This window comes from Schistocerca piceifrons, chromosome 8 (genome assembly GCF_021461385.2).
Source record: "Schistocerca piceifrons isolate TAMUIC-IGC-003096 chromosome 8, iqSchPice1.1, whole genome shotgun sequence".
In the NCBI taxonomy this organism is placed as follows: Eukaryota; Metazoa; Arthropoda; class Insecta; order Orthoptera; family Acrididae; genus Schistocerca; species Schistocerca piceifrons.
In genome coordinates, this window is record NC_060145.1 from 435,558,959 (window position 1) to 435,580,082 (window position 21,124).

The 21,124-nt window shown below is 43.6% G+C and overlaps 1 protein-coding gene across 1 annotated transcript in view; it reads right to left on the bottom strand.

Annotated features, from left to right (window-relative positions):
- The window catches only part of LOC124711975 (fatty acyl-CoA reductase wat-like), a 174,180-nt gene that overhangs the window by 67,311 nt on the left and 85,745 nt on the right, over positions 1 to 21,124 (bottom strand). Inside the window, exon 5 of the mRNA XM_047242258.1 lies at positions 11,006 to 11,115. Coding sequence (XP_047098214.1) covers positions 11,006 to 11,115 — 110 coding nt within the window. The remainder of the gene's footprint in view (positions 1 to 11,005; positions 11,116 to 21,124) is intronic.

A 21,124-nucleotide genomic window follows, 5' to 3' on the forward strand; every position in this document is an offset into this window, starting at 1 on the left:
TGGTGACTGTTGAGTCACGAATGCTTTAAGAAGCGCATGCGCTCTTGTTCAGTTTTTTGAATAATCATTTCAGTATTGTATTCACACTCAGTATTCAGAGAATCTTTCTTTCCCCTACTGCGATAGAACATTTCTTCAAATTAAGCCTAAATGCAAGGGCTTGTTTTCAACTAAACTAAAGGAAAAGTATCCTTTCTGGGAAAGTACCAAAATAAATTTTGAGGTTTGTTACACAACTTGCCACAACATATTTTCCATAGCACATGGTGGAAGTTGAGACATTTTACAGCACGAGAAAACTAAGAAACGTAAACTGGGTTCAACAGCTGCAGCAACATCATCGAAGATGAGCGCCTTCTGATCCAGTACAACATTAGGTATGTTGACAGAATAATGGAATACTGAAATCTTATACTTTTGTTATTAACTACTGCAAATTTTTCTTATTGTGTTAGTAACTTTTACGAATTCCTTCTATCTCAGGCAATGAAGAATTAAAATTGGCTGTGCCAGAAGGAACAGTTGTCTAGCACACTCTGTGTCACAGTTATAATTCCATGGGTCCACATTGAAAATAATTAAGAACTTGTATGATATCAATTTTAGTTGTGCAAAGACAAAAACAAAATGTATTGTTAATAATGTGTTGGCTCCACGGTGTAAATAGTTTCTTACTGAAGACATTAATGAAGTGAATTCTATAAGCGTTTCTGTCGATACCAGCAATCGTAAACCTACTAATTCTAGGCGCTTCAGTCTGGAACGGCGCGACCGCTACGGTCGCAGGTTCGAATTCTGCCTTGGGCGTGGATGTGTGTGATGCCCTTAGGTTAGTTAGGTTTAAGTAGTTCTAAGTTCTAGGGGACTGATGACCTCAGATGTTAAGTCCCATAGTGCTCAGAGCCATTTGAACCATCTGAAACCTACTAAATTACTTCCTCTCATTGTGTGATATTTCAAACCCAAAAGGTGGGTTATGTGTAAAATTGTAGAATTTCTGTTCTGTCGAAAATAAAACATCAGCTGTCTTATCACAGCGTGTACTGCATGTTATACAATCCCATAATTTGGAATCAAAATTTGTGTGCACTCAGGTGATAATATGAATAATGTGTTTTACTGCGTCAGGAGAGAAGGTAAGGAAAACGTTTTCAGCAAATTAGAAGTAAGTCTGACAAAGTCTCTTGTAGGGATTGGTTACTCAGCACAGCGTGGAAACAGCGGTAGGCAAGTAAGCAGTCGATGCAGGAAACATCGTGGGTAAAATTTATAAGTGTTTCCATATATACAATGTACGGATGGAACATCTAAAGGAACTCTGCAAACTTGTGAATATTGAATATCACCTAGTACTGGGTTACATCAGCACAAGGTGGTCAGCATTATTGCCTGCATTTTAAAGGATTGTAAAATTGTATCCTGCTTTAAAATCACTTTTTCTGTCAGAATCAAGGTGCCCTGCTGCTTTGCATTCATTTTTCAATAACGAGGAATCAGAACTATGGTTCTGGTATGCGCACAGTCAGCTATATATCTTTCAAACAAGTATTCTAGACATTGAAAGGCTGGATGGTAGTTTTTCAGAAGCATTGCGTTGTTGTGAGCTACTAAAAACGTAGGGAAGAAATAGGAGAAATAGTAGCTAATGTTTTGAGTCTCCAAGTTAAAGTCCTGTTACTGAAACTGTATGAGTGTGACCGACCAGCTCAAGATAGATTTTATTCATTTGTAAACATGTTATACAGTGTACCATATGACTATCTACAGTAGTTTCATGGATTTAGAATTTTCCGCATGACACCGATTTCGGTTGATCTACTTTGAGATCAAAACCAAATATGTGAGATGTGGAGGCCAGTGTTTCAATAATACAAGACATAGGTTATGTAATCCTGCCTGTGTCACTCCTATTTGATGACTTTTGTATGGCTAAAATAATTTTAGTAGAAAAATTATGTGCATAGAATGCTAACAATATACACTCCTGGAAATGGAAAAAAGAACACATTGACACCGGTGTGTCAGACCCACCATACTTGCTCCGGACACTGCGAGAGGGCTGTACAAGCAGTGATCACACGCACGGCACAGCGGACACACCAGGAACCGCGGTGTTGGCCGTCGAATGGCGCTAGCTGCGCAGCATTTGTGCACCGCCGCCGTCAGTGTCAGCCAGTTTGCCGTGGCATACGGAGCTCCATCGCAGTCTTTAACACTGGTAGCATGCCGCGACAGCGTGGACGTGAACCGTATGTGCAGTTGACGGACTTTGAGCGAGGGCGTATAGTGGGCATGCGGGAGGCCGGGTGGACGTACCGCCGAATTGCTCAACACGTGGGGCGTGAGGTCTCCACAGTACATCGATGTTGTCGCCAGTGGTCGGCGGAAGGTGCACGTGCCCGTCGACCTGGGACCGGACCGCAGCGACGCACGGATGCACGCCAAGACCGTAGGATCCTACGCAGTGCCGTAGGGGACCGCACCGCCACTTCCCAGCAAATTAGGGACACTCTTGCTCCTGGGGTATCGGCGAGGACCATTCGCAACCGTCTCCATGAAGCTGGGCTACGGTCCCGCACACCGTTAGGCCGTCTTCCGCTCACGCCCCAACATCGTGCAGCCCGCCTCCAGTGGTGTCGCGACAGGCGTGAATGGAGGGACGAATGGAGACGTGTCGTCTTTAGCGATGAGAGTCGCTTCTGCCTTGGTGCCAATGATGGTCGTATGCGTGTTTGGCGCCGTGCAGGTGAGCGCCACAATCAGGACTGCATACGACCGAGGCACACAGGGCCAACACCCGGCATCATGGTGTGGGGAGCGATCTCCTACACTGGCCGTACACCACTGGTGATCGTCGAGGGGACACTGAATAGTGCACGGTACATCCAAACCGTCATCGAACCCATCGTTCTTTCATTCCTAGACCGGCAAGGGAACTTGCTGTTCCAACAGGACAATGCACGTCCGCATGTATCCCGTGCCACCCAACGTGCTCTAGAAGGTGTAAGTCAACTACCCTGGCCAGCAAGATCTCCGGATCTGTCCCCCATTGAGCATGTTTGGGACTGGATGAAGCGTCGTCTCACGCGGTCTGCACGTCCAGCACGAACGCTGGTCCAACTGAGGCGCCAGGTGGAAATGGCATGGCAAGCCGTTCCACAGGACTACATCCAGCATCTCTACGATCGTCTCCATGGGAGAATAGCAGCCTGCATTGCTGCGAAAGGTGGATGTACACTGTACTAGTGCCGACATTGTGCATGCTCTGTTGCCTGTGTCTATGTGCCTGTGGTTCTGTCAGTGTGATCATGTAATGTATCTGACCCCAGGAATGTGTCAATAAAGTTTCCCCTTCCTGGGACAATGAATTCACGGTGTTCTTATTTCAATTTCCAGGAGTGTAGCAATACAGGATAGGTGCATGCAAATTTTCAAAGAATTCAGGAAGAAAAAATTATAATTCAGGAAGAAAAACATTGTAACAACAACCTTCCCTCGTTTATAGAATTTATCCTTTACCTTCCAGGCTCAAATGCAAAAATAGAAAGTATTTTTTCCAAAATGAGTAAGCACTGATAATATGAAAACACCAATATTTAGGAAGCTATTTCCTCAAGGACCAAAATGTATGACAGATTGTTAAGTCTCTGAAAGGTTGGTAAAAATAGTCACTCCGGTGCAAAATATGTAGATACGCAAACATGAATGACCGCATGAGGTTTGTTCTGTGCATGAAATATTTTTGAGAAATGTTAAATTGTTTTAAATATGATAGTGTTCTTTCTTTTAATTACTTCGTACTAGTTTTATATGAGTAATAATGTCTTTTTATTATATGCAATTGTCTTACATGAATATCGATGGTAAAAGACTTTGCATCGTCATTATCATCATCATAATAATATTCCAGTCATGAAAAGTCATTGTTGGCCCGTTTCGATTCCAGTTAAACAGGATCCATAAGTAGTTTTAGTGGAGGAGCAGGTCGTCTTCGTTCCTGATGGTGATAGTGGAGGGCTAGTGTATTGTAGAATTTCATAGTGTCTCCTTAATTTTCTGACAGTCTTCTGTACATTTATCTGATCAGGACCATACATTATGCTGTTCAGCATTTGGTCACTTAAGAATCGACGGCAGAATCCACATTACCCAAAAAAGTTTTATGCGGCTTTTTGTTTCCCGGCAATAGAAATTCCTTTATACCCCTTAGTTTGTCTAGATTCGGCCTTATACCGTCAGCATCAATTACGTGACCCAAAAAGTTAATTTCCTGTCATGCATTCAAACGGGCCCCAGACGACTTACACCTCGAAAATACTTATTTTAAAGCCTACAGATGTCCTTGCCAGTTTTTGCTAAATAGTGAAAAATCGTCAAAGTAAACTGCAGTTTTCTTCAATAACTTTTCTCCTAACACTTCGTCTAATTTCCGGATGACTACCGTTTAACTCAAGAGGTATCATCCGAAACTGGTAACAATTGCCTTCATATAGAAGGGTAACTGGCGGTAGCCGGTTGTCAATCTAGACTTATGAAAAATTGCATCCCTTTCAATTTCTGAAGAAATTGTTCGACATTTACTGGTCTATCTCGTTCCCGATCGAATACTGTATTCTCTTGCCGAGCACCCGAAATCCGACGAATTTGCCCCTTTTTCTTAGCAAGAACCTCTAAGAGAATGTTATATTGACTGCTGGCCCGTTCGATCACACCTGATGGCAACAACACGTTTCGCACTGCCTTTTCCACAGCCAGTTTTGAGCAAGTAGTGTTTTATCTGGTAGTAAAAAAGACGGCTTATGTGGCTTCCTTTTAATTCTGTATGGCGGTCCATTTGTGATGCTATGTCTCTTACTAAATACTTCTCTGTATTCCAAAAACAAATTAATTAACTTCTCCGTTCCTTTGGGTTCCACCGAGCGAGGTAGCGCAGTGGTTAGTACACTGGACTCGCATTCGGGAGGACGACGGTTCAATCCCGCGTCCGGCCATTCTGATTTAGGTTTTCCGTGATTTCCCTAAATCGCTTCAGACAAATGCCGGGATGGTTCCTTAGAAAGGGCACGGCCGATTTCCTTCCCCATCCTTCCCTAATCCGAGCTTGTGCTCCGTCTCTAATGACCTCGTTGTCGACGGGACGTTAAACAGTAATCTCCTCCTCCTCCTCCTTTGGGTTCCATGCTTGCGATGCCTTACATCTTCGCTCGTACTCCTTCTGGGGTGAGTCCATCTTGTTCTTTCCATTCTACGTGATCTTCATCTTCTTCGATTTCCCTTGCCAGTGTTCTGTCGTTTCCCTTGCCATTTTTCTGTCTTTCCCATAGTCCTCCCTCACAACCACAAGGTAAATTCCTGAAAACTTTGTATGTACTGCTGTTCCTTCTTTAAACTGCGTTTTTTATTTTTATTTCGTCGTTTTCTGCTATTCTCAATCCACTTTTCCCGTAGTCAATTTCCGCCCTTTTCTCTGAGAGCCAATCAAACCAATAACAAATCCCTCTTCTAATCCAGGCACCATGACAGAATCAACACAGTAAGTTTCTTCTCCCATTTTCGCTTTTAACATTGACTGGCAGCAAATAGTTTTTCCAGCCTTCCCAATAGCTCCTTTAATTTTACAACCAGTTACGGGCACGCATTTTATTTCTACTTCAGATAGTAATAACTCGTTATAATCATTGTTTGCTATCGCACAAAGCCAACTTCCTGCTTCTAAAAGAGCCTTCGTTTTTCTGCCATGTGCAAGGGTTGGGACTTTAATAGTGGCAACTATTTATTTACATCTAGTACAAAATAGATACGTTTTTCAAAGTTTTCCTGACCTTTAAAGTAGTCACCAGCATTGTGTATAACCCGTTGCCAGCGTTGTGGAAGTCGGAGGATACTCTTAACAGTGCCATTTGTGTTGACAGTTCGAACGGCGCGGTCTATTGCCCAACGAATTTGCAGCAGCTCTGAGGCGAATGCCGCGAAGTGTTTCCTTCAGTTAAGAAATCGAGTTGAACTCACGAGGACTTAAGTCAGGGGAGTGCAGTAGGTGGTATAGCACTTAGCAGCCCCATCAGTGAAACGAGTGAGTAACAGCTGGCACTGTACGTGCTCGAGCATTGTCCTGAAAAATGATGGTCAAGTCTTGCAGAAAGTGTCATCACTTCTGTCTCTAAGCTGGTCGTAGGATGTGTTACAAAAATGAACATCATAGAGACAGAAGTGATGACAATTTCTGCAGGACCTGACCATCATTTTGCAGGACAACGCTCAAGCACGTACAGTGCAAGCTGTTACTGACTCGTTTCACTGATGGGGCTGCTAAGTGCTATACTACCTACCGCACTCCTCTGACTTAAGCCGTCGTAATTCCGACTCGATTTATAAACTGAAGGAAGGAAACACTTCACAGCATTCGCTTCAGAACTGCTACAAATTCGTCGGGCAATAAACCGCGTCGCTCGAACTGTCAACACGATTGGCACTGCTAAAAGTATCCTACGACTTCCAGATCGCTGGCAACGGATTATACACAATGCTGGTAACTACTTTGAAGCTCAGTAAAACTGTGAAACACGTATGTATTTAGTACAAGCTGTAAATAAATAGTTGCCACTATTAAAGTTCCAACCCTCGTACATGGCAGAAAGACGAGGGCTCTGGTAGACTTAATTCTCTTCAACTCCCCATTGGATAATTGATTATTTCTGTCGAAATATCTTCCACTTTTATCAATTTTCTACTATCAACTTAAGTGAAAATTCTCCATTTTCACAAAACCCACTTTCTTTGTCTATCTACTCCCGTTCGATTTTATTTCTGGGATCCAACGGTTCCATTTTGCTAAATTTCTTTCTCTTATAGTCACAACAAAGTCTTAAACACCTCTCTACAAAATTCAAACTTTTACCATACACGTCACACGTTCTTTTTACACACTTTTCTTCAATTTTCACCCTATAGCAAATCTCAGTCCACATTGTTGTTAGTTTTCTTTCTAAATTCTCATATTTGTTAATGGCCTAACCTCTTGCGACACATACGTTTTCGAATTATCTCCATCGGCCTGGTGCTGCATACTGTGTCTTCCTCATGTACATCTACTCATACTCCGCAAGCCACCTAATGGTGTATGGAGGAGAGTACTTTTTGTACCACTAACTGAGCCCTCCAACTCTGTTTCACTCGTAATTAGTGCATGGGAAGAAAAATTGTCGATAACCCTCTTTGTTGCCTCTAAATTCTCAAATTTTCTCCCCGTGGTCATTCTCTAGAAAATATGTCAGGAGAAGTAATATGTTGTCCAATTCTTCCCGAAAAGTGCACTGTCGAAATTTTAATACTAAATCTCTCCGTGATGCACAACGCCTCTCTTGTAATGCCTGTCAATGGATTTTGTTGGGCATCTCCGTAACACTCTTGCGCCGGTTAAGCGATCCTGTGTAAAAACGCGCCTCCCTTCGTTGTATCTTCCATATCTATTCTATCAGTCCTGCCTGGTAGGGATCCCACGTAGATGAACAATACTCAAAAACCGGTTGAACAAACGCCTTGTAAGCCACTGCGAAGACTGGCGTGGGATCTGGTTGCGGTATCGAAATTACTCTGCGTCTGTTTGCTGTTCAGTCTATTTCTTCTTGGTCGCATTCATTAGTTACAGTTCGGTTCTCCGAATTTTTGCTACAGTCCCAAGTTCTATCGCGCATTACAACTATTAGCCAACCCCCCTTCACCCTTTATTTTAATAATTTTCTTGGAAAAGCTGTCTGTTTCATGTTAGGAAATCGGGCAAAAGTTCAGTTCGACAGCTAAAACGGGGATCTTCCGCCCAAGGAATTTGTGCCTAACTAATTAGCCGTGACCATGTATCTAGTGGAAAATGTACTTTCACTCCATTCCACCTCCTGAACAAGAAACTTCGTTACAAATAATTATCATTAACGTGAATGGGTAGCTAAGATAAGGACTGAATATTGAAGCACCATCCTTTCATGATTCAATCAAATAATATCAACTAATATTTCCTGTCTGTCTTAGCTCTTTCACATAACAAGCACGTTCACATAGGGTTTCTATTTCTTTCGCAGAGGTAGCCATTGCCACTACAATCCAAGAACTTAGGCACTCGCTCCACCGGTCCGTCCTGTCACTACCGCCAGACGGCCATCCCGCGCCCCGCTGAACGGCCGGCCCAAAAACTCTCGCTGCTTCTAGAATGATAGGGATTCCCGGACTCAGTGGCACTACATCCAAGAGGCAGTGGCGACAGCATCGCCTGTGTCCTTACAAAGAGATGACAACAGAAATATAATGGGTAGCAAATGACTAGTTTAATACCAAACAAACCTGTCGAAACAAAAATTATTTATTTACGAACGATGATGTTAATACAGAAACAATAATTTATTGGGACTATATTAAAACATAGTTCAGAAGGAAAAGAAATATGTATGTCGAGAAGAGCCACAGAAACACTCTAGACGGAAAAAGATGTGCAACGTACTATTAAGGAAAAAAAAACATCCGAACAGGCCATGAAGGTTCAGCGGTACCGACTTGCCGCCGCGTCATTCCTCAGCCTTTAGGCGTCACCGGATGTGGATACGGAGGGTCATGTGGTCAGCACGCCGCTCTTCCGGCCGCTATGAATTTTCGTGAGCGGTTCACTACTTCTCAATCAAGTAGCGCCTCAGTTGGCCTCGCGAAGGCTGAGCGCGCCCTTCTTGCCAACAGCACCCTGCAGACCCAGACGTTGACCCAGCCAAGTATTAGCGAAGCCCGACAGCGCTTAACTTCGGTGGTGTGACGGGAACCGGTGTTACCGTTGTGTCAAGGCAGTTGGCAATGAACTACTAACACTGAAACTAATTAAACGGAAAAGAACATTCATTAACATAATACAGAGCAGCAGTGGAAAGAACTGCAGGAACTACAACCAGATGGTAAAGATAGCAAGAGACAGAGAAAGATGGCTATAAAACAAAGGCAGATGAAACTTCTGTCGAAAACGGGGTCAGTGGAGACGAAGAACGAACTCTGATTGGATAAGGATGGGGAAGGTAATCGCCCGTGCCCTTTTACAAAGCAACCGATCCACCATTTAACTTAAGCGATTTTGACAAATCACGGAAATTCTAACACAGGATGGCCAGACGGGTATTTGGACTGTTTTACTGCCGAATCTCGACCAGTGCTGTGTCTCTCTCAGTGACAATGGCTGCATCAACAGGGCGTTGTCTGCAGTCTGCGAAACTATGCAGACTGCAGGTACCACAGTTCGCATGTCTTCTGCAGCTGCTGCGCTGGTCAGTTCGCTATATCAGTAGCTTTTGGTAATGCTGTTTATGATTTCCCAGACAAGTAATACAGTGATGAAATTGTGTGAAATCATAATTACATCATGCACACCCGGAATTTAGAGAAAGTTACACCTTCCTTCCCAGTCATAAATGTATGCAGTAGTGATTGTTAGTTGTTCTATTTTATATCTGTGAGAAGGTCACTGTTAAACTAAGGCCCCTTTCCCCGTTTGGATAACAGGGATAGTTTAAGGACGCGCAAGTTGCCGAAGTGGCGCCCAATAGAAAAATGTCCACTTCGCCATTCTGCTACGCGAAGTTGTTCTTATTATTATTATTATTATTATTATCACTACCTTACAACAGATAGTCCATTAATCCCTTTTTCATGTCCTTATTCATGCCGGGTCGTTTTATATTTTAGTAGAATTGTTCCGAGGCTCGATGAAACACTTTCGAGAGTCTATCTTTTTCCATGTAAGGGTACCAACCCATAACAAAAAACTCAGGATTAAACATATTAATGCGATGTTATTCACGGATAGTTTAAGTATCATACAAGACAGCGACGATAAATTACAAATGGCCTTGCAGAAACTAAATACGACATCCGCAAGCTACAATCTGACTATATTTATAAATAAAATTAAAATCATAACCTTTTTAGGTATTCACATAATACGAACAGAAATAGTCCTCAAAAGTAAACGGATAGAACATGTAGTCCGTTACAGATATTTAGGAAGTGACGTACCATACGAACGACAAGTCGATACATAGAAAACAGAAACTAATACTTACCAGCTTTGTGGTGCAATAAGAACATTTAAGAGTAAAACAGGGAAAGTGATACAACTGAAATTTTGTAACCTCATGGCAGTTGCCACTTTAGTATATGAGGGAGAAATGTGAACATAGTGAAATAAAGATATACGGCAACTAAAAGCATCGGTAATGATTTTTTATGATCTATGAAAAGCTTCACTAGTGATGACAAAATTAAAATCGAAGTAATAAGGGTAGGATGAGGGACGCAAACAATTACCCAAAAAGCAAAACGGAGAAAACATATAAACCGTCAGATAGACATCTACAGCTACACCTACATCTACATCTACATAGATACTCCGCAACCCACCGTACGGTGCGTGGCGGCGAGTACCCTGTACCAGTACGAAGATAAGATACGAGAAATTAGGGCACATACGGAGGCATATACTCATTTCCCCCTCGCTCTATTTGCAAGTGGAACAGGAAATGAAATAATTAGTAGCGGTACAGGGTAGCCGCTGGCACGCCCCATACCGTGGCTTCGGAGTATCTTATGTAGATGTAGATGCAGAAGAACATAATTTTCGTTTGTCAACAACTCGGATGAAACAATGAAGACAAACATTCATTTTCAATATGCTTAGTGTTATGCTTTTACCTCAAATTGTGACTTGTGATGGTGTAATTTGTTACTTTTTAAATTGTAAACGATCATGGAATAAAACTCACGTCTGCCACTTCTTTGTTGTATGAGCTCCACAACCATCCTGTTTGAGAACATACTTCATTACGTGTACGTTACACTAGTGCTTTATTTATTTTCTGCTTCCTAAGGAATATGGTTCCCATACGTGCGTGCTGAGAGATACTAGTGAACCGTGGTTCTAGCTCTGCCATAACGGTTGAGGTGAACGCACATCTCATGGAGATATAACAGCTGAACTTACCTATGGAGGGCCTGATGATCGAGGCGGGTAGCCCAACGGCTTCAGAGTGTATTAGATCTTCGGCGATTGCTTTTGTGAAGGTATATGTGTTGGGCCAGTCACCCATAAGCCTGAAACACAGAGACATTGCTACTGAAACCCCGCTCAATTTAAGATAGATCTGCCGAAACAGATATTTTAGCAGGACAAGAATAATGAAAAACACGTTCGAACACCAGTGCATTCTCAGCGATTAATGATATCACTGAACAATGGTAAACTGTAATCGAACGTTATAAACTTACAAACATCGTATGAACTTTCAAACAATTTACTGATTGAGGTAAATTTGATCAGAGTTCGCGAGTTCTGTGCTTACAGTTGCTGCTGATGAGACAATGTTCGGTGTGAATTAAAATTAACGGAATGATATTCGTTTTTATAAGCTACTCTACTGGGCCATTAAAATTGCTACACCAAGAAGAAATGCAGATAATAAACGGGTATTCATTGGACAAATATGTTATACTAGAACTGACGTGTGATTACATATTCACGCAATTTAGGTGCATAGATTCTGAGAAATCAGTACCCAGAACAACCACCTCCGACCGTAATAACGGCCTTGATACGCCTGGGCATTGAGTCAAACAGAGCTTGGATGGTGTGTACGCCTATGCAGCTTCAATACGATACCACAGTTCATCAAGAGTGGTGACTGGCGTATTGTGACGAGTCAGTTGCTCGGCCACCATTGACCAGACGTTTTCAATTGGTGAGAGATCTGGAGAATGTGCTGTCCAGGGCACCAGTCGAACATTTTCTGTATCCAGAAAGGCCCGTACAGGACCTGCAACATGCGGTCGTGCATTATCCTGCTGAAATGTAGGGTTCCGCGGGATCGAATGAAGGGCAGAGCCACGGGTCGTAACACATCTGAAATATAACGTCCACTGTTCAAAGTGCCGTCAATGCGAACAAGAGGAGACCTAACCAATGGCACCCCATACCATCACGCCGGGTGATACCCCACTATGGCGATGTATACACGCTTCCAATGTGCGTTCACCGCGATGTCGTCAAACATGGATGCGACCATCATGATGCTGTAAACAGAACCTGGATTCATCCGAAAAAAATTGCCATTTGTGCACCCAGGTTCGTCGTTGAGTACACCATCACGGGCGCTCCTGTCTGTGATGCAGCGTCAAGGGTAACCGCAGCCATTGTATCCCAGCTGATCGTCCATGCTGCTGCAAACGTAGTCGAACTGTTCGTGCAGATGGTTGTTGTCTTGCAAACGTCCCCATCTGTTGACTCAGGGATCGAGACGTGGCTGCACGATCCGTTACAGCCATGCGGATAAGATGCCTGTCATCTCGATAGCTAGTGATACGAGGCCGTTGGGATCCAGCACGGCGTTCCGTATTACCCTCCTGATCCCACCGATTCCATGTCCTGGTAACAGTCATTGGATCTCGACCAACGCGAGCAGCAATGTCGCGATACGATAAATCGCAATCGCGATAGGCTACAATCCGACCTTTATCAAAGTCGGAAACGCCATGGTACGCATTTATCATCCTTACACGAGGCATGATAACAACGTTTCACCAGGCAACGCCGGTCAACTGCTGTTTGTGTATGAGGAATCGGTTGGAAACTTTCCTCATGCCAGCACGTTATAGGTGTCGCCACCGGCGCCAACGTTGTGTGAATGCTCTGAAAAGCTAATCACTTGCATATCACAGCATGTTCATCCTGCCGGTTAAATTTCGCGTCTGTAGCACGTCATCTTCGTGGAGTAGAAATTTTAATGGCCAGTAGTGTTTTTTTTTTTTTTTTTCTTTTGTCAGGAACCGTTGATTAGTGCGAAACTGGTAGTATCTCGTGCATTGCTAAGTGATAATACAGCACAGACGTTTCAGCTAAGAACTTGTTTTATCCAGTAGCTTCAGTGGAACTTCAAAGAAGGAACACTCTTTCTAGTTACGAGACAATAAAATTTATACACCCTGCTGACATGTACAGTGAAGGGGTACCTCCTCCCAATATCGCGACTGACTTCCTTTTACCCGGTGTAGTGCAGCAACTCGACGTGGCACGGACTTAACAAGCCGTTAGAAGTTACCTGCAAAAAAAAAAAAAAAAAAAAAAAAAAAAAAAAAAAAAAAAAAAAAAAAAAAAAAAAAAAAGAAAAAAAAAAGAATCATGTTGTCTCTATAGCCGTCCATAACTGCGAAAGTGTTACCGGCGCAGGGTTTGGTCCACCAACTGACCTCTCAATTATGTCCCATATTTATTAGATGGGATTCATGTCGGGCGATCTGGTTGGCCAAATCATGAATGTTCTTCAAACCAATCGCGGACAATTGTGGCCCGGTGACATGGTGCATTGTCATCCACAATAATTCTATCGTTGTTTCGCTGCAAATGTTCTCCCAGCAGGCGAACATAACCATTTCCAGACAATGATCGGTTCAGCTGGACCATAAGATCGAGTCCATTCCATCTAAACACAGCCCACTCCTTTATTGAGCCAGTATCTGGTTGAACACTGCCTCGTTGACGACTTGGGTTAATGGCTTAGTTTGATCTGCGCTACACTCGAACACTCGCATCAACTCTTACCAACTGAAATCCGGACTCATCTGACCAGGCTATGGTTTTCCAGTCGTTTTCCAGTCGAACCCAGGACAGAAGCGTGCAGGCGACCTCACAGTGTTAGCAAAGGATCTGTCGCCTGCTGCCAGAGCCCAGTAACGCTCAATTTCACCGCACTGTCCTAACGGTTAAGTTCGCCGTACGTCCCACTTTGACTCCTGCAGTTCTTTCACATACTGTTCCTTGTCTATTAGCACTAACAACTGTACAAACATACTGCTCCTCTCGGTCGTTAAGTGAAGGCCGTCGGCTACTGCGTTGTCTGTGGTGAACAGTAATACCAGAAGTGTGGTACTCTCGGCACACTGTTAACACTGTGAATCCTGGAACATTGAATTATGGTGCGTTTAAAATTAGTTGCGACTTTTGACAGTTAAGTAGCGAACGAATGGAGGAAACCGTAGTTGCCGGGATGTGTTGAACGCGTCAGAATGTGGAGATAACGCCAGGCCTGCTCGGCGCTTAACCTGTCAGCCGCCCAAGCTGGCTGATCTGCAGTCTTTCTCAAACGATTTTAGAGAAGCTATACGGTAATAAACTCTGTGTCTCACACACCTTATAGCTTCATTCGTCAGCTTCATGATGAATTACCTATTATTTCGTTAATGATCATAGTTATTGTAATAATTTGGTATTAGCTAAACAACTGTGAGAAATTCGTAGAGTTTGTAGGGATCGCTACAAATTTGGATTTGGTGTGTGTTTTGGCCATATGTTGCTGCATATAAAGTTTAGATAACATACTGAATTCTTCATTAAACCTCGAAGGATGTCACTATATCCAGAGAATGGAATGTGTAAAGGTCTCCGTCACGAACACAGACGCCAGTGAAAAAGCCAGAATGAAATATTCATAAATCCCACGCATATCATAAACGGTCTGAGATATCGAAACAAGATTTTAGCAAATGATAGCATGCAATGAGGAGAGTATTTTTCCACATTAAAATGAAATGAAAGGTCAGCGTTGGCCGTAATATTGATGTTTTATTGATATCAGATCTTCAGTGCTGTGCAAATTAAACTCAGACACTGGTATCAAATTATCAGTAACCAAAACTGGGAAGCGATCACAATACTATTGTGACCGAGTGTCCTTTGTTGAAAGAAAGTTAAAGTTAATGTGGCAAGAGAGTGAGCTAAAGTACATGATGCTTGCTGAGAATAATTTTTCTATTAAAACTGCTTATCAATATATTGTTGCCAATTTCAAAATTAAAAGATCTTAAAACTGAGGATGGTAAAGTTTTGCTTAGTAAATGATCACATTGCTCTTGTTGCAAATCGCAAAAGGTGAGCCAGTTTCTTACAGATATGTCAAGTTGTGTTCTACTGCAGTAAGAGTTGAGAACTAATACCTCGTTTCTTTAGTGTATTGAAAGTGTGTTTAGTATGCTCTGCTACAGTGGTCAAGATTAAGGCCCCCCCTCCATTGAAAGTAGTTCAAATGCACAAAGTTACTTAATTATAACAAGTTTCAATTACTCTTCCTATTCAAGTGAACTTCTGTACAATATTGGACTCCCCTTGTGTATTAAAAGTACATATTAATGGTGTAACAGGATCAACAGTTAGTCTATTGTGCTCATGCTAGATAACGATTAACAAAAAGACCACTATCTACGAAAACAATAATTTCGTTATTAAAATGATAGTGGAAGTGACCTGTTAGTGAATTCCATTTAACTTTCATTCTAAATAGTATTTAACTGAGAGAGACTTAACCTGTGACCAGTTCATAATTTTGCAATGAACTACATTTACAATTTTGTGTCAACTAGGAAAATGTTTGAAAAGTAATACTGAACCTTTGTCCAATTTGTGATTCTACACTGTATATTAATAGTAATGTTATAAAGACCATTCAGTTTGAATAAGTCCTGAAAGAAATATTGTGTATTGTTATCTGTTATATTTATGCAAATAATTTCTTCAACTCTGTCAACTCCAGACTTAACGTTAACATATGCAGGTGTCAGAGTTCATTGCACTCGCGTGTGGCAAAAAATAGGTTGTGTTTGTCCCTTAAAGTTACTCATAACTGCTTTCTTAAACGAGAATGTCAATCATTCTCTTGACTAAGTAGGCTAGCGACCGTTTTCTTTATTCTTTAAACAGTGTAACTAGGTAAAATATTATTTGTTACTGTTTGAATATTTACGTAATTCTTACTTTCACTTCCGATAAGCCACCTCCGTTAGGTGCAACACCGTCAACATAACAAAATTCCTATCATAGGGTAACACTGCTCTCTTGCTTTATACCATAATTGCTTTAACAAGATAGTTTTATTTCACGACCTGCCTCCTACTTTAAGGTTATGGCATAGCAGTAGCTGTTGTAGTGTTATAACTTAAGTCTATATTCGATGTTAAGAAATTTATCTTCTCCTGAAATGCTTCTCTTGCCATTGCCACTCTACTTTTTATGTCTTCTCTACTTCTGCTGTCGTCAGTTATTTGACTGCCCAAATAGCAAACTTCATCCACTACTTTAATTGTCGCGTTTTCTAAACTGTTTCCTAATGATAACCTGACATAATTCGACTAAAATACGTTATCCTTGTTTTGATTTTATTGTTATTCATCTTATATGCACCTCTCAATACACTGTCCATTCCGTTCAACTGCTCTTCCAAGTCTTTAACTTCTCTGACCGAATTACGACATCACTGGTAAAACTCAAAGTTTTTGTTTCTTCTCCCAGAGCTTTGATTACTAATCCAAATTTTTCTTTGGTTTTCTTCGAATGATGATTTCACGAAATCTTGACATATGGTGATTCTCATCTCTGAGACCATACCTACATATGAACTCACTGCATATTCAGTCCCCAGTGTAACGACCCTGTCTTACAATTTATAGTACATCGATTGATTCTACCATCCCTGCTTGATTCTCTCCATAAAATACTTTCAGCCTTTCTCCAGTTGATTGTACGGATCTTGTTTCTTCTAATGCCTTGTACGTTAATTTCTCTATACAAACACTGAAAAGTATTCATGAGGAATAAAAAATTGGTATAATACCTCTTCGAATACTCGTGTCAGCCAATACTCGTCGCCAGTCTTAAACCACCACTGTCTGGTGCAGACTTCCTTTACCAGCATCCTGTCCTTACAGTCTGTATCAACATATTTCGCGGACTACAGCAGGCTACTTGAGCCAACTCCGTAAGATGTTTCTGTGGTGTCACCGCCAGACACCACACTTGCTAGGTGGTAGCTTAAATCGGCCGCGGTCCATTTAGTACATGTCGGACCCGCGTGTCGCCACTGTGTGATCGCAGACCTAGCGCCACCACAAGGCAGGTCTCGATATACGATAGAGCACTCGCCCCAGTTGTACGGACGACATTGCTAGCGACAATACGGACGAAGCCTTCCTCTCATTAGCCGAGAGTCAGTTAGAATAGCCTTCTGCTAAGTCCATGGCTACTACCTAGCAAGGCGCCAATTGTAACAGTGCATGTATATTACGAGTCGCATTTGTATAGTCAAGAGAGATGTATCACAAGGAGTCATTAAAGTTAAGTATAAAGCAGCTACGTGCTTTTCTTGCTACTATTCAATAGTTATCCTGTTCCAGAATTCACGCCCGTCTGCGTTAGATAGCGTGCCTATCGGCCCCCTCAAATTAACACTGTGTCGGCACTTCTGTCGACACATCATTTGGCGACGATTTAAAGTGTTCTTTCTGATTGCTTACATTTACTTGTGTCATGGCTTCGCCACAGTCTCCAGATGTACTGTCCGAATTATATCGCTTGCAGAATCAGCAAACGCAGGCGTTATTGGATGCCCTTGGACAGCTCGTCCAGGGTCAACGTGCCATTCCAACCGATGCGACAGCCGCCGCTTCACCGCTACCGCAGCCACAACATGCAGTTGCACCGCAGTTTCGCCAGTTTGACCAAACCCACGAGACGTGGCCAGAATGGTCCCGACAGTTCGCCTTTCACCTAGCCGCCTACAGAATTCAAGGTAATGAGCGGCAGCCGTTTTTGCTTTCTTGTGTCGGTGTGTCCACCTACCGTGTGATAGTGAAATTGTTTCCCCGCCGCGACGTAGCAACTCTGTCCTACGAGGAAATTTTGTCTGCTTTAGATGCCTATTTCAAAGAAACATTTAATGTGGTTGCAAAAAGGTATACGTTCTTTCGTACAAAACGTACGGCTGGTCAAACTAATAGGGAGTGGGTAGCAACATTGCAAGGACTTACTAGGGACTGTGCCTTTGAATGTGACTGTGGCCTTTCTTATTCAGATACAATGGTACGTGATGCAATTGCACAGAACGTTTCTGATGTTCGCATACGGGAGCAAATTTTGAAACTAGTAAATCCCTCCCTTCAACAAGTGATAGACATCTTGGATAGACAAGACACACTTGACTGTGCTCCGGAATCTTTTGAAACTTCGCCAGCCGTGTGTAACATTATCCGGCCCGCTGGACACGCTGCGCGTCCCGGTAACCGGGCCTCGCGCACTTCGACACAGCTGCCGCCGCGCGCTAAGCCAGGTGTGCCGCGCCAGCACACAAATGCAGTGAAATCATGCCCGCGGTGTGCTACTAGACATTCGCGTGAACATTGCCCGTCACGCCATGCTATTTGCTTTTTCTCCAATAAGAAAGGACATGTTCAAAGTGTTTGCCAGAAAAAGCTCAGATCAGACAATCACAACCATTCCCGGCCCTTTGCTTCGCGCCGGAATCGAACCAAGGACACTCAGGCTCGTGGACCTTCGCCCATGGACATTCATGTCGTTAGTTCCACTTCGTCCAGTGACACTTTCTCTAACAGTGACTGTGTTCGTCCCACAAAAACTGTGCGTCGACGTCGCCGGAAATCACGTCAATTAGCAAGTGATTCTGTACCCGTGTCTGTTCAAATATCACAAAACAGTCGCTCTTGTCGTCAGCAGGACAATAAACTTTTTGTAGATTTGGACTTTAATGGCAAGGTCATACCATTCCAGCTCGATACCGGAGCTGCAGTTTCATTGCTCAATCACGACACGTACAAACAACTGGGCCAACCTCCGTTGCGTGCCGCAAATGTTCAGTTAAAAAGTTATTCAGGACAGAAAATTCCTGTGTTAGGACAGTGCAGCCTTCTTGCCACATACAAGGGACAAACAAAACTTGTGTCATTTTACGTTCTTCGTTCTTCTACTGCAGTGAACTTGTTTGGTTTAGATTTATTTCAATTGTTTAACATGTCTATAGTAAATCAGGTCCTATCAGTGAATGAGACTGTGCCTTCAGACAGTGTTGCTCGGTTATGTGAAGAATTTGCACACATTTTTGCACCGGGCCTAGGTTGCGCTAAAAACTATGAAGCACACTTGGAACTGAAAGTAAACGCGCAACCGAAATTTTTCAGAGCGCGCAATGTTCCCCACGCATTGCGTGATGAGGTCGCAAGAACATTAAACGATCTCGAATCACAGGGTGTAATTGAACGTGTGCAAGCTTCTCTCTGGGCCTCACCCTTAGTAATTTTGCGAAAACCTTCCGGAAAATTGAGACTTTGCGTGGACTTCAAGGCCACAGTGAATCCACAACTAGTGACTGCTACTTTTCCTTTGCCCCGCCCGGAAGATCTTTTTGCTAAACTGTGCCCGCGAAAATATTTTTCAAAGTTGGACCTAGCCGATGCGTACTTGCAAATACCGGTGGACGACGAATCCCAGCGCGTATAAAATGCGAACGCGCCTTTCGCCAGTTGAAATCGGCGTTGCTTTCTAATACTTGCCTTACGCCATTCGATCCCCAGAAACCCCTTTTGTTGATGGTAGATGCATCGGATTTCGGGATCGGTGCTGTGCTTGCGCACAAAGTAGGCTCGCATGATCGCCCTATTGCCTTTGCGTCCAAATTGCTCTCGTCTGCGCAACGAAATTACTCGCAGGTAGAGAAAGAAGCTTTGGCTCTCGTGTTTGGTGTTACTAAGTTCCATGATTCCTTGTATGGTCGTCACTTCACCATCATCACGGACCGCAAACCTTTGACATCGCTTTTTCATCCGACCAAGCCTGTACCTCCACGTACAGCGCAGAAATTCATTCGCTGGTCTATTTTCCTCTCGCAGTACCGCTACGATATCTCGTATCGGTCCACTGCTAAGCACGGAAACGCCGATGCGTTGTCCCGTTTGCCTGTTGCTGAGGATAAAGCATTCGATTCTTCCGAACTTGGTTGCCTGTTCATTGATTCGGAAACCGATGAAGTGGTCGAATCGTCTCCGATTGATTTTCGTCGTGTAGCTACAGCCACAGCTGCTGACCCTGTCCTTGCTACTGTTTTGCGTTTTGTTGCTACGCAATGGCCTTTGTCACAGTCTCGGATCGAGGATCCGTTGGTTCGCCGATTTTTTGCTCACAAGGAGAGACTTTGTTCGACGTGGTGTTTTGTTGTTGCGTTCTGATAATGATCAGTCCAGAGTCGTGGTCCCACGTTCGTTACAGTCCTCTGTTTTACGACTTCTTCACCAAGGACATTGGGGTATAGTGCGACCGAAACAACTTGCTCGTCAGCACTGTACTTGGTTCGGAATCGATGCTGCGATTACGAATATGTGTTCTTCTTGCATGGCGTGTGCCGAACAACAATCCGCACCGCCGCGGAAAGTCTTTGCATGGCCAAAAGCCACTTCCCCTTGGCAACGCTTGCACAATGATTTTGCTGGTCCGTTCTGGAATGCTCGATGGTTGGTTCTGGTAGATGCCTTCAGTAATTTTCCTTTTGTTGTCCGGATGTCTTCCACGACGTCATCTGCCACCATCCAAGCGTTGTCTGCTATCTTTTGCATTGAAGGTCTTCCGCAGACTATTGTTTCCGACAATGGCCCACAATTCATGTCCGCAGAATTTCAGTCATTCTGCCAGGCCAATGGTATTCAACATCTGACATCCGCGCCGTTTTCGCCTCAATCAAACGGTGCCGCTGAACGATTGGTCCGGACTTTCAAGTCACAGATGTTGAAGTTGAAAGAGTCGAATTCTCGGGAGGACGCGTTGTTGCTCTTTTTGTCGTCGTATCGCTCTCAGCTCCGAGATGGTCGCTCGCCGGCTGAGTTGCTCCACGGTCGTCCTCATCGAACCCTGATGTCTTTGCTGTATCCGCCGCATCAGGTTCCTGTGCAGCAGCAGACTCCTGCTTTTGCTCCAGGCGACGTTGTATTCTATCGCAACTATCGCGGTTCACGGCGTTGGCTCGCAGGGCGCATTCTTCGCTGCCTCGGCCGCGCGATGTATTTGGTTTTGGGGGCCTCTGGTGAGGTGCGTCGGCATCTCAATCAGCTGCGCCTCTGTCGTCGCACGGGTTCTGCCGCTCCCCGTCTGCTTTCAGCGACGGTGCCGTCCGGTCAGCGCCCTGGGGACCCATCTACTGGCTCGCCTCATCCCCAGGTGTTACCGACGATGCCTTCCATTTTGCCCCATGGCGACGCGCCGCCGCAGCAGCCGCCGCCGCCG